At 58.2% G+C, this 19,751-nt stretch overlaps 1 protein-coding gene across 4 annotated transcripts; it reads left to right on the top strand.

Annotated features, from left to right (window-relative positions):
• Positions 1-95: 95 nt before the first annotated feature.
• On the top strand, positions 96-9,504 carry LOC102957831 (lymphocyte antigen 6 family member K). Of its 4 annotated transcripts, none has more exons than XR_006212894.1 (5): positions 96-397; positions 5,462-5,557; positions 6,305-6,409; positions 6,494-7,225; positions 7,570-7,926. XR_006212894.1 is itself a non-coding variant. In XM_042973024.1 (5 exons), the coding sequence occupies exons 1-5, from the start codon at positions 257-259 to the stop codon at positions 9,287-9,289; spliced, it is 570 nt and encodes a 189-aa protein (XP_042828958.1). In that variant the 5' UTR covers positions 96-256; the 3' UTR covers positions 9,290-9,504. The 4 variants fall into 4 exon arrangements, 2 of the variants coding, with proteins under 2 accessions (XP_042828958.1, XP_042828959.1); XM_042973024.1 differs by lacking the exon at positions 6,494-7,225 and adding an exon at positions 9,065-9,504 and having other exon boundaries at positions 96-347; positions 7,570-7,622; XR_006212893.1 differs by lacking the exon at positions 6,494-7,225.
• The last annotated feature ends 10,247 nt before the right edge of the window (positions 9,505-19,751 follow it).

Raw genomic sequence — 19,751 nt, 5'->3', positions numbered from 1 at the left:
GTGCCCCCCGCCCCCCACCGCCCTTTCGAACGCCGCCCCGCAGGCTCCCTGCGCCCTCCGTCCCCACGCGTCCCCACGGCGACCGCAGAGAACCTTCTGGAACCCTGGGCGGGCAAGGCCTCTAACCGGCGGGCTCAGCAGGGTGAGCGCGAAGACTCTCCGGGCCGCAGCCGCGCTTCCCACAGCCGGGGCGCGTCCGCAAGGGAGGGGTCTCCGTCGCTGCGCGCGGGACTCCCGGCAGGCCCCGCGCCCACGCATGCGCACGCGCACACTCGGGTTCCACAAGGTTCCACGAGCCCTGAAGGCCCCACTCTCAGAGAGTCCGGCGGCGCCAGAGGTTCCAGAAGGTTCGGGGCTCACCTCACAGGCGGGCAGCGTGGAAGTTAATTGGCAGAAGGTTGGACGCCTGGGGGGGGGGAGGGGCTGGAAGGTTCCAGAAGGCCTGGCTAGTCTCAGTAGGGTGAAGGGTGAGGGGAAGGGCGTCGATATAGGGTCCAGGAGGTGCGGGGCGTGGCCCAGGGCTGGCGTGCGGGGTGCTTGCAACGGCGGGGGGCGCGAGGGGCGGGGTCCTGCCGGCGCCCCTCAGTCCCACAGGCACAACCGGCGCTGCCACTGCCACTGCCACTGCCGCTGCCCGGGGTCCCTGGGCCCCTGGAGGCCCCGCCCCGCCCGGCCCGCACCGCCTGGACCTCTTCTCCCCGCAGTTTCTGCGCTTTCTTCTTCCAGGCCCTTTGTGCGGGGCCCAGTTTGATGTCGTGTGTTTAGTTTCGAGAAGGAAAAGCGGGGCCTTGACTGCGATCCTCAGCCTCCTGGAACCTTCTCTGACCTCCGCCTGCAGAGCGTGCGCTTCCTTCCCGGCGCCGGGGCCGGTCCCGTCGGGCTTGGTTTTGTCACTCGTCCCTCGCGTGGCTGTCCCTCGCGTGTCTTTTCCGCGGGGACCGACGGGGGCGGGTCCCGGTTGGAAGAGGCTTCTTACTGCGCAAGGCGACCTTTTCCTGCCTGTCCTTCCGGGCCTCCCTGCTGGTGCCGCTGTGCTCTGGAAAGGTCCCTGGCTGGGTCCCGCCAGTTCCAGGGACGGAAATCTCCCCGCCTCCCCGCCAGACCCTCCGGCTGGAGCGGGCCCTGCCAGGTTGCTGGGGGGCCATCCTGGAGGAGAGGGCCAGGGTCTGCGTTCGGGGCCGCCGGGGGTGGGGGGGTGGCGGAGGGGCACGTTTGCCCATCACCTGTAGGAGCAGGAAACGTCTGCGTGGATAATGTCCCAGCACTTTTCCCAAGCTGCTCTTGAGGTCGGGGTCAGCGAGTACATCAGGACAAGCATTGTCCTGCGGGGGTGGGGGGATGGGGGGTGGAGGGGGTTCGACCAGGGCAACTCCGCTGAGCTCCGGGTGGAGGCAGCCCCAGATGACTTCCTGCAAGAGGAGGCCTGAGTGGTGCGTGGAAAGTCCTGACTGATGCTGGCAGTGCCCGGTGGGGGAGCCTGGGACCTGCTGGGCAGGGAGGTGCCCGTGGGGAGAGGAGCCTGGAGGGGAGAGGCAGGGGAGGTGCGGGTGGGGAGAGGCGCCAGGAGGGGAGGTGCAGGGGAAGTGCGGGTGGGGAGAGGAGCCAGGAGGGGAGGTGCAGGGGAGGTGCGGGTGGGGAGAGGAGCCAGGAGGGGAGGTGCAGGGGAGGTGCGGGTGGGGAGAGGCGCCAGGAGGGGAGGTGCAGAGGAGGCTTAGGTGGGTAGAGGAGTCAGGAGGGGAGGTGCAGGGGAGGTGCGGGTGGGGAGAGGAGCCAGGAGGGGAGGTGCAGGGGAGGTGCGGGTGGGGAGAGGAGCCAGGAGGGGAGGTGCAGGGGAGGTGCGGGTGGGGAGAGGAGCCAGGAGGGGAGGTGCAGGGGAGGTGCGGGTGGGGAGAGGAGCCAGGAGGGGAGGTGCAGGGGAGGTGCGGGTGGGGAGAGGAGCCAGGAGGGGAGGTGCAGGGGAGGAGCGGGTGGGGAGAGGAGCCCGGAGGGGAGGTGCAGGGGAGGTGTGGGTGGGGAGAGGCGCAGAGGAGGCTTAGGTGGGTAGAGGAGTCAGGAGGGGAGGTGCAGGGGAGGTGCGGGTGGGGAGAGGAGCCAAGAGGGGAGATGCAGGGGAGGTGTGGGTGGGGAGAGGAGTCAGGAGGAGAGGTGCAGGGTAGGAGTGGGTGGGGAGTGGAGCCTGGAGGGGAGAGGCAGGGGAGGTGTGGGTGGGGAGAGGCGCCAGGAGGGGAGGTGCAGAGGAGGCTTAGGTGGGTAGAGGAGCCAGGAGGGGAGGTGCAGGGGAGGTGCGGGTGGGGAGAGGAGTCAGGAGGGGAGGTGCAGGGGAGGTGCGGGTGGGGAGAGGAGTCAGAAGGGGAGGTGCAGGGGAGGTGCGGGTGGGGAGAGGAGTCAGAAGGGGAGGTGCAGGGGAGGTGCGGGTGGGGAGAGGAGTCAGGAGGGGAGGTGCAGGGGAGGTGCCCGTGGGGAGAGGAGCCCGGAGGGGAGGTGCAGGGGAGGTGCCCGTGGGGAGAGGAGCCCGGAGGGGAGGTGCAGGTGGGGAGGGGGGGGGGGCCTGTGCCGGGGGCTGCTGGACGCTGACCCTCCGGGAGCTGCCTTGCGCTCTGCTGATGTGCACCGAGTCTCTGTGCTCAGTGCATGTGGCGGAAAAGGTGTGGACGCACAGAAATCGCAGATAAATGTGTCAAGAGAGCTTCCTCGCAGTTTTTTGTTGGTTTTTTTTTTTTAGCATGTGTTTGAGTTTTTATTTACTGCGATGTTTGAAACGTGATGGGATTTCCACTCCAAACGTATTGCTGTATTTTATCGTGGACTCAACGCCGGAAGAGAGATGAAGTCGACAGAGACCACACTGTGTGGCGGGTGTCATGGGCGTTACAAAACTACAGTCTGCTGTGCTTCGAAGGGGAGCTCCTCCAGCCACCGGGTTCGAGGTTGGCAGACGTCGTCTTCCGACACCTGAAATGGTTTTTACGCTCTTTCGCTTGGGTGGTTCGATGTGAAGTGCACGGAAAGCCCTCTTCTTGTTTCTTGGCACATCACGTGCGTTGTTTCTTCCTCCGGGTTCCGGAAAGCTTTCTCTGTGATTTTCCGTGCTTCGAACACGCCTCGGTAGAGGTGGTTTTGTGTGTGTGTATTTGTTTGTTTCGGGGGTCGTGCCCGTCCTGTTCTCCAAGCTGCCCGAGTCTCCACAGCGATGTCTGTCAGGACCGCTGGAAAGCCCTTAGCCAGTATGGTTTCAGGGATGCTTCCGTGCCATCCCTCCTCCTCCTTTTGGTCTTTCGGGGAGCTGGGCGTTACCGAAAAGAAGCTCGTCCCACGGTTCTTGGACATCCTGTTCCGTTTTCTTGTTGTGTTTGTCTTGGCGTTTCGGGCAAGGAGATTTCTACCGACCCGTCTTCAAGTTCGCGGAGTCTCTCTGCGGCTGTGTCGAGAGCAGTGGTGACCCACCCGACACATTCCTCATTTTCATCAAAAAAGACGTGGTTTTTGAGCTGGAGCCCCACGTTGGGCTCTGTGTGTCAGGCTGACAGCTCAGAGCCTGGAGCCTGTTTTGGATTCTGTGTCTCCCTCTCTCTGACCCTCCCCCGTTCATGCTCTGTCTCTCTCTGTCTCAAAAATAAATAAACAAAAAAAAAATTAAAAAAAAAACAAAACGTGGTTTTGCTTCCTAGCATTCCCATGTGACTCTCAGAGTTTTCCTTCCTAAGCTCCCGTTGCGTATCTGTTCTCACGTGTGGTCTGCCTTCTCCACCGGCGCTCTTAGTGTCCTGGTCCTAGTCATTTCACATCCCCTCTCTGACGATGGTGACGCGTCCGTCACCTGTGTCACATCCTCGTGCTGGCTTTTCCTCTGCGGACGGTTTGTCTTGGCTCCGGGCATGCCTTGTGTGTGCGGCTGCCGGTTGGTCGTGTATCGTGGGTTGAGAGGAAGCGTGGGAAGCAGGCCCTGAGAGCGAGCACTCACGTTACGGCCCCGGGGCCTGGACTCTGTGCACAGTTTGCTGTAGCTGTCGTCGCCTTAGGTCGTACACTCTTGAGTGTCCTTGTTTTCGTCTCCCGCTTTAGCCTCGAATCTTCCTCACGCGTTGCTCCTTGGAGGGAGGGCGTGTTGTGAGGCACTGTCGGCTGTCACCCACTCAAAGAAAGAAAGGGCTCGGAGACGAAGTGCTGGGGGCTGGATGGAGACTCTTGTGCGCTCGGGAGACCCCCCCCCCCCAGCCCCGGGACGGCTCTTCCTGCTCCGGCACTCAGCCTCCAGCCCTCTGTCAAAATCACAGTGAAGTGCTCCCACCGGCCCGCGGTTCCCGCAGCTTCTGCTCCGGGTGAGTCTATTTAGGGTTGCCTCGCGGGGCATACCCGGCTCGCCAGACTTGGGAGCGCCAGTTCTGTGACCTCAGTTCTCTGACGGGCGCAAGACGTGTTGTTGATTTTCGGTGTGGCCGGTGTTTGCTTCGGGGAATGATGGTTCTTTATCTGTAGGACTGACTACTTCTGCTTTCCTCTGTCTGATCTGATGAGGCAGAAATGATGCAACTGAAACCGGGCCACGAAGGGAAGGACAGGAGCGCGGGCTCACTGCTTCGGAAGCGGTCCGTTGTGACCCAGGGTGATGGTGGGAAGGGTGGGGTGCCGTTGAAAAGTGACACCCCGGGGAGCACATATTACACGACAAAACAGGAGAAAGAGAGTTGTTTCAAGAGATGTAAGTATAGGGGCGCCTGGGTGGCTCAGCGGGTTAAGCATCCGACTTCGGCTCGGGTCGTGATCTCAGGTCTGAGAGTTCGGGCCCCACGTCAGACTCTGTGCTGACAGCCCGGAGCCTGGAGCCTGCTTCGGAATCTGCGTCTCCCCCTCTCTCTGCTCTTCCCCGCTCGTGCCCTGTCTCGCTCTCTCTCCATCAAAGAGAAATAAACGTTAAAGAAAAGAGAGAGATGTAAGTATTAAGGTAAAACTCAAACAAACATACAACATGGGGCTACCGAGAGAAACCTTAAGAAGAAGCGTGTACGCGTCACTGAAAGACACGACCAGCTGCGTGTATAATGATCGACATACCTAATAATCGTCGTGCAGAGAGCGTCTCGGAGGGCGTTTAAGCCAAACACACCAGTCCCTGAGTGAGCGTCCATGGCTGCACTTCCTTCTCATCTGCTGGGAAGGCCTAGAGGGCCACCCCTGGCATGTTTTGCTGTCAAGGGTGGGGTGGGGCCCGCGCAGGGTGGGTTCAGGAGACCGTCCTGGGGGGCTGGGGTGGGAGCAAAGGGTGACGGTGCCAGAACTGGGATCTGGTGGGCGTGTATGCTTGGGCCCAAACTGGGTCACAGGACTAGGGAATGGCCAGTAGCCGTCCACACTCTTCAAGGGAGCGCCCTGCCTTCCCTGGGCCCACGGGGTGGCCTCCCAGGCGGCCAGGTCTGAAGTGGAGCCACAGAGCTGACCGCGTGGCCTCACTCCCCGTGTCCAGGGCCAGGCACCACGGAAACGAGGATTCTCTTTGCTTCGCTCCTGGTCACGGACCTGCCGCGGGTGGAGACAAACGTCACCGTGCCTGGAAAACAAGGTAAGTCTGGGCCCCTCGACCCCCTGGGCTGGGAGAAGGAAGCGGGCCAGAATGCCTCTGCAGACACGGGGTGGCCACCCGTGTCTGGACCCCGCGGGGGCCCCAGGGCGGAGACAGGCACAGGGGTCAGGGAGCGAGAGAGCGTCAGGAGGGCAGCCTGTGGATTTGGACACCCGATGGGGGAGCCTCTCGATTTGGGGCGCCCCTGCCGAGGGCCGGCAGGAGTGGCCGGGATCCTGGCTTATTCCCCAGCACCGCGCTGTCCCCTCAGTGTCCCTGCCTTCCTGGGAGACATCAGGCTGGGCGCCTCGCGTGGCCCGGCCCTCACAGGACCATCCAGGGCTGTGTCAGAGAACTGGAGCAGCCGCAGAAGGGTGACCCGCTTGTCCCCGGGAAGCGAGTCCTGCCCTAATGCGGACCAGGCAGCGGGCCACACCCAGGGGAGGGGATGCAGGGCCTGGGGCGGGGGAGGGTGGAGTGGGGAAGGTGAGTGGGAAGGGCCCTGGAAGGCGGATTGCAAATCTCTTGAGCCATTGAACTTGAGGGGCCGTGTGTGCGTGTGTGTATGTGTGTGTGGGTGCGTGTGTTGAGAGGTAGGGTGAGGGTAGCCCAGGGGAGAATACAAGGACTGGGACCCGTGGTTTTGTGCTCCCTGGAGGAGGGAGAGATGGGGGAAGGGGCGGTGCTCACCCGATCGATCGGCCTGGAGAGCGGTAGTATTTCACTCTGGTTTTCTTCCCCTTTCAGCTGCAACCCTGAAGTGTCACGTCTGCGAGATAGAGAATAGTTTCGGTTGCACAAATCCATCAAACTGTCCTAGGGATTTTCACTTTTGTACTTCCGTCGCCGTGAGTGAGTATCTCCGTCCATCCCGGGTTCACAGGAAAGTCGGTAAATCCTTTCAGCACTTGGGGTCTGTCTGGGTTTTCTCAACAGAGAGTAAGTAATGTGATCACGTTCGTTCAAGAGAAACGGAGGAAAGTCCTGAGACGTCAGAACACAGGCAGGTGACAGGCCAGCTTGCGTGAGAGCAGTGCCGGCGGGGGGCGGGGCGCCAGGACCGGACGCGATGGAATATTGGGGTGCGGGAAGAAAAGCGTAGGGGTTGTGTGTATTCATTTTAAATGAACGACGAAAGCCTTCATTTCAACCGCCCACCGGGAAGTGCTGTTACAAGAGGGGTACGTGATGAGGGGCGGGGCTTACGCTATGTTCTGGAAGGAGTGTTGTGTGCTTTAGGACGGGTGGAGACCACCTCTCTGTCTCCCGTATGTCACCCGGGAGCTCCAGGCCGCATGAAGCCCCCGAAGGGGAGTGCGGAGGCCCAGCAGCGCCCAGCGCTCGGAGGCAGAGGGTCAGCCCCTTCCGGCGGGTCCGCGTTCCCGGAAACACGCGGGGTGCCGACGGGGTGCTTGGGACTCGCGCCAGCCCCGCGTGAACGTCATCACCGCGTAGGGAAAAGCGATTGTCACCGTGAACCACAGATGAGGCGAAGCCAGCAGCGTGACCCCGCGGCCGGGGCGGAGCCGGGCCGTGTACAGCAGGCTCGCGGTGACAGCGCCGGCCCAAGGAGAGGCCGGCGCCGAGCCCCGGGCAGTGGCCAGGATGGGCAAGAGCCCCTCGCTCCCCTGCCTGTCCCGTGGTTACAAAGTCCAGAGCGACCTGGTGGTGAGCGGTGAGGCCTGGGAGCCTGTACGTCCCCGGACGGAGAGCCCCAGACCCGGGCTCCCCGTGCACGTGGACAGGCCAGCCGGGGAGGGGCGGGGCGGGGCGCATCTCGTGGTCACACCGCACGCAAGCCACCCCCGCCCCCAGAAGCAGCCGTGAACACAGAGGCCGGACCCCGTCCTGGGCGGTGGCTCCCGACCGCCCCGTAGACGAGGGGCCTCTTCAACCGTGGCCTCTGAGCGGGGGCACCGGAAGGTCGGGATGGGACGGGCACAGGCCCCAAGCGCTTTGGTGTCGCTGCTCTCAGCTCACGTGGTGCCTTTCTCTTCTTCACTTCCTGTCAGGAATCTATCCGCGTTTCTTCTATGTTTCGAAGCAGTGCTCCAGGTATTGTCCAGTAAGTGCTCCGTTTGCTCCGGGACTCAAGTCCTTTGTCCTCGTCGAGCCCATGCCCTTCCTGTACGCGCACTGCTGTTCGGAGTTCTTGTGCAATACGCAGGAGCCGAATATCCGCGAGCCGGAATTCAGAGAAGGCGGACGAGCGAGCCGCTTGAGGAGCAGCGGGGCCTGGCTGGCCGCCTTCCTGACTCTGTCCTCTGTGTGAGGGGCCTCGGGCGGTGCCTTGGGAGCGCGGCACCGATGACCCGGGCTCGCCGCAGGTGCTGGCAACCTCAGCATTAAACCTGTTTTCCGCTGGTTAACGCGTGGTCTGCCTCTCGAGGGGCCGGAGAACAGGTGGGGGGGACCAGATCCAGTCGGCCCAGCCCGCAGCTCCCTTTGGAGCAAGTCCGGCCCTGGGGGCGGGTGGGGGGGGGGTGGGGAATCTCGAGTACTAGTGTTCGTCTCTGAACGCAAGCCTTGTAACTGTTCGTGGCCGACGCTCTCTCCTTCTGTCCGTCTCGGAGGGTTTCAGCACTGCCGTGGGGCCTGAGTGTCACCCGCCAAGGGAAGCGCTCGGAGGCTCCCGGCCTTTGCAGGATCGGGGTCGGTGGGAAGACAGGATGCAGTGGGCGGGAGACGCCAGCAGGGAAGGGCTCCTGGGCAGGGCACGGGGTGCGGGGACGTGGTCCCAGGGACGGCCCTCCTCTGACGGGGGCGGCACCATGGCTGCTCTGGCTCAGCTCCTCCCACATCAGGGATCCTGTGGATGAACTCGGACTTCGCCCAGCGACTGGCACAGGTGCCTGGGCTCACAGGTTCGCCCACGTGCCTTCGACCAACACGTGAGCCTCCGCCAGGGAGACGGGAGCAGGGTCCGCTTTTCATTTCTCAGCTGAGCTGCAGCCGCCAAAGAGGCGTGAGGGTCACACTCCCCGTCTGCAGAAGACAAGGGCTTTCTTCTCCTGCCCCTGGGTTGACTCCCTGTGGCGGCTGCACAGAGCACCTCCCTCCTTCACCTTCCTCTCCTCTCCCCCTCCCCACCTGCTCTGACAGGGCTGACCCAGGGACACGGCTGGGCGCGGCACCCTGGGAACCTTCCAGAAAGAGTCTCCGTGGCCCCAGAAGGAGGCAGCATGGGGGAAATATAGAACTAGGAAAACAGATCCACTCTGCACAAGAAATCGTGTGTGTGTCAGTATTGGGTCTGCATGGAGAAAAACATATAAAGAGAAGTTTCTCCTCAGAATTAGAGACTCTCTTACGACTTTGGGGTTTATATTTCCACTACTGGTTTATTCCAGCAAAGTCCGATACAAGAAAGAAATGTTCAGCAGTAATAGATTGTTTTTACCCTGTAGAGAGCTGGAAAAACAAAGGAAGATGCTCCCCGAAGGCATATACCCTCTGAAAACTAATCAAGGAAACCTCGCTAATATGCATTTATGCCCACTACTGCAGGTGAAGAAGTTTCAGTTACGGTCCCGACAGAAACATCCTCGATGGGAGGGAATCATCAGTTCCCGGCCCGGCCCGGCAGGGAAAGGTGGCCACTGCGGCTCCTACAAGAAACCCACCATCCCTGCAACTCAGCCCATGAGCATCCTCCGTCATCCTGAATCCCTGCTGTTCTCCGGTGGACCCTCCTTCAGAACAACCCACCCACTTCCTCCTTCTTTACCATAAAATAACATTCCTTCCCCTTCGTTTATGGGACTCGCCTGTGGTTTTGCTGTATCTTGAGTTGCAATACTCTGAATATGCCCATTTTTTAACTTTTATTTTGAAGGTCAACAACCCTTAACTCAGGAGCCATAGGATCTCTTCGGTGGGGGTGCCTGGGTGGCTCCATTGGTTGAGCATCCGACTTTGGCTCAGGTCATGATGTTGCATTTCGTGAATTCAAGCCCCTCATTGGCTCAATGCTGTCAGTCCAGAGCCTGCTTTGGATCCTCTGTCCCCATCTCTCTCTGCCCCTCCCCTGCTCACACACACACACACACACACCACTCTCTCTCTCTCTCTCTCTCTGTCTCTCTCAAAAATAATAAAACATTAAAGAAAAAAAAAAGAATCTCCCAGGTATTACCTCATCATTATCTGCTAAAATATCAAAAGTTACCAAAAACACACACACAAAAAAACCAAGAAACAATAGGTAGAAGTAGCCCACCAAACACTGGGTATAATCTAGACTATAATACAAATTTGCTTAAAGATACAAAAGAGCATTTAAAAAAAAGCTATAAAAGCATTAAAAAACATGAGAAAAGAACAAGATACAGGGAAAAAACATCAGTGGGCCTCACACACACACGAGAAAGAGAAGGAAGGAGTAAAGAAAGAAACTAAAGAGAACTTCTAGAAATGAGAAATCTAACCACAGAATACAAAACCTTGAGGGATCAACAACAGATCACATATAATGAAGACAGAATCAACCAGTGGAAATCAGCTAACAAATGATCACAATGCAGTCCAGAGATGAAGAGATCAAAGATACAAAGAAAAGCCTAGAAGATGTGGGAAAGAGGAGACTGTCTAATACAGAAGTAGGCAGATCTCAAGAAAGGGTCGTAGAGAACGGGACACAGGCAATATTCAAAGAAAGAGAAACAGGTGAGTTTTCAACAGTGATGTAACAGAGACATACTGCAATCGATCCCAACTGATCTGCACTGAGACACATTCAGGGTAAAACTTCAGGATTTCAAAGCCAAGGTGAAGTATTAAAAGCTGCCAGGGAGAAAAGGCCCAAAAAAGAAGAGCAATTCACTTGTGTAGACCCCAACTTCAGTATGGAAGACGGAAGATGAGGCATTATTACCTCGAAGGAAAGAAAATAACTAGAAATTAGTGTGGAATTGAATAGTTGAAGATATTTCCTGGTTTTTAAAAAATTTTTAACATTTATTCCTTTTTGAGAGAGAGAGAGAGACAGAGCGTGATCGAGGGAGGGGCAGTGAGTGAGGGAGACACAATCTGAAGCAGGCTCCAGGCTCCGAGCCATCAGCACAGAGCCCAACTCGGGGCTTGAACTCACTGACTGTGAGATCATGACCGAGTTGAAGGTGGACGCTTAATCGACTGAGCCATCCAGGCACCCCAAAGATATTTTATGATAAAACAATGACAACAACAATCCTGAAATGGTTCACCACTGATCAATCATTACTAAAGGAACTCCCAAGAAACATTCTTTTTTTTTTTTTAATTTTTTAAATGTTTTTTTAAAATTTATTTTTGAGACAGAGAGAGACAGAGCATGAACAGAGGAGGGGCAGAGAGAGAGGGAGACACAGAATCTGAAACAGGCTCCAGGCTCTGATCTGTCAGCACAGAGCCTGACGCGGGGCTTGAACTCACAGACTGTGAGATCATGACCTGAGCTGAAGTCAGACGCTCAACCGACTGAGTCACCCAGGCACCCCAGCAAGAAACATTCTTTAAGGGGCAGGGTGGTGGTGGTGTGATAATAATACCTGACACAAAGGTAGAATCATCAACAAAGAATGATATTAATATGTGGTGCTGTGGACTGACGTTTGTGCCTGGAAAATTTATACATTGACGTCCTCATGTCAAATGTGACTCTATTTGGATTAAGGAAGTAATTAAGGCTACATGAGGTGGGGCCCTGAGCCAAAAGCATTAGCATCCTTAGAAGAGAAGACAGCAGGCCGCCGTCTCCTGCAAACCAGAACTCGAATTTGCTGGCACGTGACTTCAGACTCCAGCCTCCAGATCTGTGAGAAACAAATCTCTGTTGTTCGAGCCACTCCGTCTTCATTTTGTTGCAGCAACACGAGAGGACTAAAACACGTGGATAAATCAGCGCAACCTTTGATGAGACGGCACGGCAATAATCCCTTCTTTGGAAGGTTAAAGAAAATAAGACAGAGACAACTGGATACAAATGGCATAAACGGCGGGAGGGAAGTGATAAAAGCTGACGTGTTTAACTTGGTTTTTGCATAATTTACCAACAGGTCAGAGGTCTCGATAGAATTTAGACGAAGTTCATACAATTTTTACAAAAGACCCCCGCCGCCAACGTTTAAGCATATAAAAGATCCTATTAAAACAAGCTGCCAGATTGGCCTTCAGGCCGCCAACCCCTACAGGAGGGAAACACGATTGGGCGGGGGAGCTTCCACTCCTGGCACTGGAGTTACAGTGAAGTTGGGGTGAATACAAATTAAAAGCTCCAGGGAGTGGGTGGCCCTATGGAGCTCCTACAAAGATTCCCGGGGAAGGGCCGAATCTGGGGCCGGGCCGGGCCCACACCCCGTGAGGGGTGTCTCTGGCTGGGGTCTCGGGGGAGGGGGCGCGATTACACTAGTCGCGACGCCGGAAGAACGGCAAAACAGGACGGCAGTGGCGGAGAGGTGGCCTCCACCCAGCGAAACAGCTCCCCCGACCCGGAAGCCACCGAACCGGAAGTCGCGAAGAGCAAGCCGGAAGTGCACCGGAAGGAGCCTGCCGCGTCCGGCGCCCCTAGCGGCGGAGCCTCGCATGGCGGCACCGGGGAGGGGAAGCCGGGTGTGCGGGGTCGGGGGGTGGGGCGCGTTTGGGAGCTCGTGGGGCTGAGCTGTTTTTAGTAATTGGCACACGGTGCGAACAGTAAACAAAGGAAGGCTGGTAGAGCTTCTAGTATCCGAGGTGATGCCAACCCAAGAAGCATTGCTATAATGGAGAGCTTTTCCCAACTGGGAAGGGCGGCTCCAACGGGCCGCCAGAACTCTAAATTTGTAGGCATCTGTTCACATGGCCTCAACATCTCTGAAGCGAACAGTAACAGAAGGAAAAGATGCGGTGGTCGATTTCAGGGCTCCTCCGTGTGTATGATAAAACAAGCCAGCAAATTAATAGGCCCTCTGAACATCAGGATTAACAATGTCAGTGGAATGCCATAGAGAGCCCTGCATCCAACAGCTGAAAAGTTTGTTTTCCAAGTGGACATGAAATGTTTACCCAGTTTTTGTCCCCTATGTTGGGTGTTAAGCAATTCTCAACAATTTCAGTGGATTGAAAGCATCTTGAGTGGCTTTTCCACCATAGTGAAATTGAGTAAAGAAAACTAATAACGAAAATCAAAATATCCCCAAGTCTTTGGAAATGAAGCAGTAAATTTCTAAATATCCTAAGATGAAAGAAAGAAAGAAAGAAAGAAAGAAAGAAAGAAAGAAAGAAAGAAAGAGAAATCACGATGGAAGTTAGAACATATTTATATTAAATTCAATGTGTACATTATGTGAAAATGGAAAAAGGGAAACTTTATTTAGAATGCGGGGGCGGGGGGAGGGGAAGGCCAGCTTGGAGTGCTCGCTCACCACCTCCCCCTCCTCGTCAACTGCAGATTCTCCAGCAGAGGAACCCACACCTTGCAGGCGGATATAGCTTCACTCCGCCAGGCGAGACAGAAAGTTCCCTCACGAACGGCCCAGCCAATGAGCAGCCACTAGGCATCCAACTCCAGTTTAGTCCAATGGACTTCTGTTTTGGGGAGCCCCCCCTCCCCAGCTCCCCCTTTCCTCCATAAAAGAGCCTTCCAATGCTTTTGACCTAGCTTGCTTGTCCTGGGTTGCAATTTTTTGCTCTTCTCAAATAAGCCCTCCTTTTTTTAATTAAAAAAAGTTTTTAATGTTTATTTATTTTTGAGAGAGAGAGAGAGTGCACAAGTAAGGGAGGGACAGAGACAGAGGGAGACACAGAATCTGAGGCAGGCTCCAGGCTCCGAGCTGTCAGCACACGGCCCCACATGGTCCATACTGGGAATGAAAAAGATGATATGTCCACTGACCCTACAAACATTAGAAAGATTTGGGAAAGGATACCATCCAGGGCCCAGGCCAAGTGCTCGCAGCTTGACACTATGGCACAACCCGTGGCAGGAACAATGGATAAATTGGACTTCCCCACAATTAAAATGTTTTGCTTTGCTAAAGACCCTGTGAAGACGATGGGAAGATGAGGCACAGACGCGGAGGCCGTCCCTGCAGGCCACAGAATCCTACAAAGAAGTATCATCTACAGTCTAGAGAACTCTCAAAACTCTGCATTCGAAAGACGAAAATGCAATTAGAAAATGGACCAGAACACACGAACAGACACTTCACCAATAAGCACTCAGAGATGCTCAACATCTGGGGCATCTGGGGGCGCCCGGGTGGCTCAGTTGGTTGAGCGTCCGACTTTGGCTCAGGTCCTGATCTCACGGCTCGAAGTCTTGTGGGTTCAAGCCCAGCATCGGGCTCTGTGCCGACAGCTCGGAGCCTGGAGCCTGCTTCGGATTCTGTGTCTCCCTCTCTCTCTGCCCCTCCCCCGCTCACGCTGTCTCTCTCTCTCCCTCTCTCTCCCTCTCTCTCTCAAAAATGAATAAACATTTAAAAAAAAAAGATGCTCAACATCACCATCCGTAGTGGAAATGCGAATTGAGCGTTAGTCACAATGAGATGTCACCTGTCAGAAAGGCCACAATAAAAAAATAGAGACCACACCACATGCCGGTGAGGACGCAGAGAAACTGGGCTGCCCACACGCAGCTGGCAAGGATGTCGAACGGTCAGTCACAAAGGAACACGGTCCGGCAGCTTCTTCTAAAACCGAACACGCAAGCTCCGCATGGCCCAGCTGTCGCTCGAGGGCACTTCTCCCGGCGACGAAGACATGTGCCCGTGCAAACACCCCCGCAGCCTCGTTCAAAACAGTCAGGGCTGGAAACAACCTAGATGCCCTTGGGCGGGCGAGCGCGGACACTGACCGTGCTCCGTCCACACCGTGGAACACTTCTCAGCAATCAAAGGGACCAACTAGTGACACGGGCAACAGCCTGAACGAAACCCGAGGGAATCAGGCCGAGTGAGAAGAAGTCAAGCCTCCCTTCATACGACAGCGTTCCATGTGTATAATATTCCCCCAAACGGCACAGGCTTTGTCACACCATCCAGAAAAACCCAGAGCTTTTTGTGGGGAACCCTTACGGTGGACCCCTGAGGGGGGGAAAGGCAGCGGCTTCTCTGTGGCAGGTGATGATGATGATGAATGAATGAGCGAAGGAAAGAATGATATGTGGTGAGCTCTCATTCCTCACTCACGCCATCTTTTTTTAAATTTTATTTTTAATGTTTATTTTTATTTTTGAGGGGGGGGGACAGAGTGGGAGTGGGAGAGGGGCAGAGAGAGAGGGAGACACAGGATCGAGCCCGGCGTCGGGCTCTGTGCCGACAGCTCGGAGCCTGGAGCCTGCTTCGGATCCCAGCTCTTCCTGCTGGGAAGCTCCTGGTCTCGTCGGGTGCACGGGAGGCGCGTGCAGTGCTCCGGAAGGAGCAGAGAAAGCAGGCGGGACCGGGTAGAACGTTCTGTGGCAGGTCAGTGCTGGCTCCTGTCTCTGTCAGAGCCTCACGGCTGGCTCTGGGTTCTTCTCTATGGCAAACGGAGGGAGACGGGGTTGTGGTCATCCCCACGGGGCCACTTAGACAAGTGGAACTTACGAGACACATCTGGTTTTCAGGCAGACGAACCACTTTCCCTGAGAAGTCCAGATAACCTAAATATTGTTGGTTTGTGTGGAGTTGGGGAAATGGGACGAGGAAAACTTTTGTGATCCAAAGACACACTTCTCAGACTTTGCTGGGCACCGCACTCCACACGGGGCCGGTTAAGATGCCACCAGTCCCTCACCCTAGGTGGCCGCTGAGTGCTTAAGAGGCTGCGAGTGTGGTAGGGGAGCCGAATTTTATTTTATCTTATTTTTAAATTTTTTTTTTTTATTTTTGAGACAGAGAGAGACAGAGCATGAGCAGCGGGGGGACAGGGAGAGAGAGGGAGACACAGAATCTGAAGCAGGCTCCAGGCTCTGGGCTGTCAGCGCAGAGCCCGACGCGGGGCTCGAACTCACAGACTGTGAGATCATGACCTGAGCTGAAGTTGGATGCTTAACCGACTGAGCCACCCAGGCGCCCCAGAGAAGCTGAATTTTAAATGTTCTCTAATTTACAGCCTCGGCGGCCGTGATGTGCTTGGGGGGCTTCTGGTGGGGGGCCCCAGCGTGCAAACAGCCTTAGGCTCCCTGCTGTGGCCCCAGCGCCACCTGCCCTGCCTGCCCTTTCCACTGACCGCTCTGGGTCTGAGCCCAGCCCACCGCACAGCCCCTCTCCCTCCCTTTGCTCCCGCCTCACTTTCCTACTTAATGCTTTCTCTCCACGTCCTTTCTTCCCTTCTACCCACTCTGCCTGCTGTTCCTAGCCGGTGGCGACGGCAGACACGCGCCGTGGCGGGGCTACTGTGCGCCCCTTCCCCGCGCGCTGTGCACCCCTTCGGCGGACGGAAATCGGCAGGAGACAAAGTCGCGTCTGGGTTTATCGTGTTGTCGATTGCTTGGACTTCAGAAAATGAGAGAGACCGTTGCCCACGCGGAAGCGATCGTAGCCGTTAGCCTTGTGAGTGGCCCAAGACCGGGGGTTTGACAACCGCGATCGGGAGCCCCCAGGTGGCATCTCTGCAGAGGCAAGTGCCTCTTGCCGTCCAACACGGACACAACTCTCAGTCAGCCGCCCAGGCAGAATGGGCACCTCGCTTCGGCTGCGAGCAAACGCGTCTGCTGGCCGCGTGGGACGCCCCACAGACAGTCCGGTGTATTTCCTTCTCCTCTGTGACTGGTGCGCCATGTATCTTTCATGAGCGTATAACCGGGAGTAAACTTAGGCCCAGATACAGCCGCACAGTTTTGTGGGTGAGCTGCTTGCTGAACCTTCCCCGCGCACCCCCGAGGGGCTCCCTCCCTGCCCCCGCGTCTCTCTTTGTCTTGTCTCTGCCTCTCCCTTCTTCCCCCTTTCTCTCTCTCTCTCTCTCTCTCTCTCTCTCTCTCTCTCTCATCTCCCCTCCATAAGAATCCCTCTCCCTACCCTTGGATCGGTCCTTCCAATTAACGGCATCTGAGATCACAATCTTTGTCACATTTCGACCCTCCTCGGAGGTCACGATGCCTGTGTAGACACACCTTTCCTGGACCGTCTGGGCTCCGAGGGGTCTAGGAGGATGGCCGGGCTTTGCAGGTAACAGAGCACTCTACCCCTGTCTGACTCTCAGGGCCAGCCTGGAGGAAGGCCCCCAAACCCAACTCGGGAGACCGAGGCTCTAAGCCTCAGTGCCAGGCACGCCCCACCCCTCCACCGCCCCAGCTACAACGCGGAGCCAGACTTTGGCCCAGTGCCTGTGGTTCTCGGCCCAGGCCTGCCTCCCCACGGCCGCTGCCAGAGACAGGGCTCCCTTGGTGGGGAGACATCCCGTTCAGCTACCACTTGGGAATGTGTTCCTGGACTCAGTAGCCCAGGGAACATCAAACCACAGACGCAGATAGAAGTCTGGTCTACTGTGCGGATGCCTGCAGCCTGTCCAAGGGTTCCCGCGACAACTGAGGTCCTCATTATCATTGCCACAGCTGCTGGTTGATCGACCACAGGCCGGCTACCGAGGGTGCCAGGTTTGAGCTCCCCTAGAAGCAGCCCCTGAGCTGAGGATCGGAGAGCAAGTGACTCATTCAGGCCACGAAGGGCCATCTCTAGGGGACACGAGAGAGAGAAGGCATCATCCAGCCACTCACCCCTGCAGGCCACGGGCTTCATCCCAGGGGAATCGCCTGGTGTTTGTGTAGAACCCTCACCCCGGAGCCGTCCCACCCGGGTGAAGGAGTGAGGCGGACAGACTCCTCAACCCCAGCTGTCATTGCTGGGGGCCTTGGGGACTGAAGGGGGCACCAATTTGCTGGCGTTGCTAAGATCCAGGGATGGAGGCCAAGAGTGAGCCCCAGGCCAGGAAGTCTAGTGTCAGCCCTGGGAACCGCGCACGAGGCAGAGGGTACAGGTGAGCACGAATGGTGCCCGTTGGCATCATCTCATTAGATGCGCATCAGTGCCTTTCACGGTTGGCCACATGGAGGTCCCTGTGGTAAAGACGAGGGAAGCGAGGCAGGAAGCTTGCCTGAGGCCTCGCTGCCGGGAGGACCCAGCCAGGTGTGGGAGCTTCGCCGGCACTCGATGCCCCTGATGCCCCTGGGGCCCTCCTTCCTGTGAAAACCACTGGCCCTCCCACTCCCAGCCGAGGCCGCGTGGCACAAAGCCAGGCATGGTGCCCAAGACGTGGGAGGCACGATAGGTGTTTGTGGACTGAACGAATGACTGCATGACCAGTGGGGGGGAGGGGGGGCCCTCCCATCTCCTTCTGGACAAGTCCTCTCTCACCTGGCTCCTGTTTGCAGACCGAGGGTCCAGGTGGCTGAGGCACCAAGCCCCTGTCTGCCCACCGGCCGGGCTTCTGGAGCACGGCCAACAAGGTGGTGTCACCAGCAGGGGGTCCCAGCCCCCAGGCCAGCCAGCTGGCCTCTCTGGGTCCCAGACACGATCCTGCCACAGCGACACAGGGCCTTCCAGGTGGCAGGTGCCAAGCTGGGCCCGGCAGATGCTCCCTTCCTGTAGAGGGGCCTCGGCGGACGCACAAACAGGGTAGCGTGGAGAATGAGGTAGAGGGGGAACCTGGGCTCGTCTGCACAGGGCTTTGGGAATGGAGGGCCGCGGAGTAGCGCTGGGGACGCGACGTTCCCCTTCAAAGCCACCTCGCCTGGTGCCCGCCCAGCTGGGGAAAGGTGGCCGTGGCCACCCCGCCGGACCCTGACCTACCTGGCAAAAGGGTGTGAGCTCGAGGTCTGGACCCGGCGAGGAAGGCCCAGGCTCCCCAGTCAGCGTGGCCTCGGCCGTCCCCTGCTGTCTCCCGGTGAGGAGAGTGGCCCCGAAGTCACCCTGCTCCACGGCCGTCTGGCAGCCTCGCTCTCTGGAGCCCTAGAAGCTTCCTGGGTCCCTTCTGTTGCACGGGGCCCTCCCGGCCCTTCTGCGGTCTGTCCCCTTTCACCCCCTTCTTCCCAATGGCTTGAAGCAAACCCCACGCCTTGGAGCCCCGACCTTACCACCCTCCTCTTCACTGGCACATCGTCTCCTGATTCCGGACTGTACCGGACGCATCACACACTCTATCCCCTTCCATTTTCACCCCAGGGGAGGACACCATTACCACCAGCTTACGACAGGATGTCAAGCTGCAGAGGGAGAGGCCACCCAGCCAAGACCAGACCAGCCGGTCCGCAGACCCCAGAGCCCGGCCACCCCGACACAGTGCAGCAGCCTCTGCGGGGAGGGGGCCGTAGCCCCCTGGGCTCCCCGGCGCGTCCTCCCTCCGGCCCTCCCGTGGCGCTCTCAGCCAGTCCTGTGCGAAGCCGCGGCGCGCCCAGGCCCCGCCAGCTGGGAAGGAGAGCCAGCCCCGTGACGGGCTGAGGCCCTGCCCAGCGACGCCCCGTGACGGCCGAGAAGCTGGGCCAGGCCGGGGGCCTGTGAGCACGTGTGCACATGCGTGTGAGTGGCGTGGGTCAGGGCACACGCGCACGTGTGCGTGTGAGCCCGCGTGCGTGCGCGGCAGGGCAGCGCGGGGCAGGCAGGGGCGTGGGCCGCTTCTCGGTGCGTGAGTTCACATGTGGCTGAGGCCCGAAAGGGTGGTGGGAGGGAGTCGGAGCGGCCGAGGCTGCCCTCGTGCAGCCGGGAGGGCGGAGGATGCTGTGAGATGCCGGGGAGGCCCCGGCTTCCCGCTGGTCGCCCTTGGCTCGAGCATCGTCCACTCTGCTCTCTGGGGCTTGAAAGAGGCCTGGGGGTGCGGCCTCAGTGGCGGGAGGGTGCTGGCGAAGTCAGGGCTCAGGTCCGAGCCGCCGGCCTCTGCCCGGCTTCCCGCTGCCTCTCTGCGTTGCCAGTAGGAGGCGCTAGATGGAGCTGGATGCCGGAGGGCAGGAGCTGTACCTGCTGCTGGCCGTCTGCAGACAGCAAGGTGGAGTCACTCGGGTCCAGCGGGGGCCTGTGTCAAGCAGCGACACAGGCGGTGAAGGAACCGCCGCCACGAGATCTCGGCCAGACCAGCATCAGCGGACACCCCGGAACCGACGACAAGCAGAAGCAGAGGAGGTCCGCTGGGGCCCCGGGACCAACTAAACCCCCTTAAAAGGGGCAGACTTTTGCAGCAAACCGTCAGACTCTTCAGACACGACCCCTCTATGTGTGACCACCTCAAAAGGGCAGCTGCGGCCGAGGCCTCTGCCCGACTGGTCTCCGAA

Source organism: Panthera tigris, chromosome F2, assembly GCF_018350195.1.
Source record: "Panthera tigris isolate Pti1 chromosome F2, P.tigris_Pti1_mat1.1, whole genome shotgun sequence".
NCBI lineage: Eukaryota > Metazoa > Chordata > Mammalia > Carnivora > Felidae > Panthera > Panthera tigris.
This window is presented reverse-complemented; position numbering and strand designations above follow the sequence as displayed.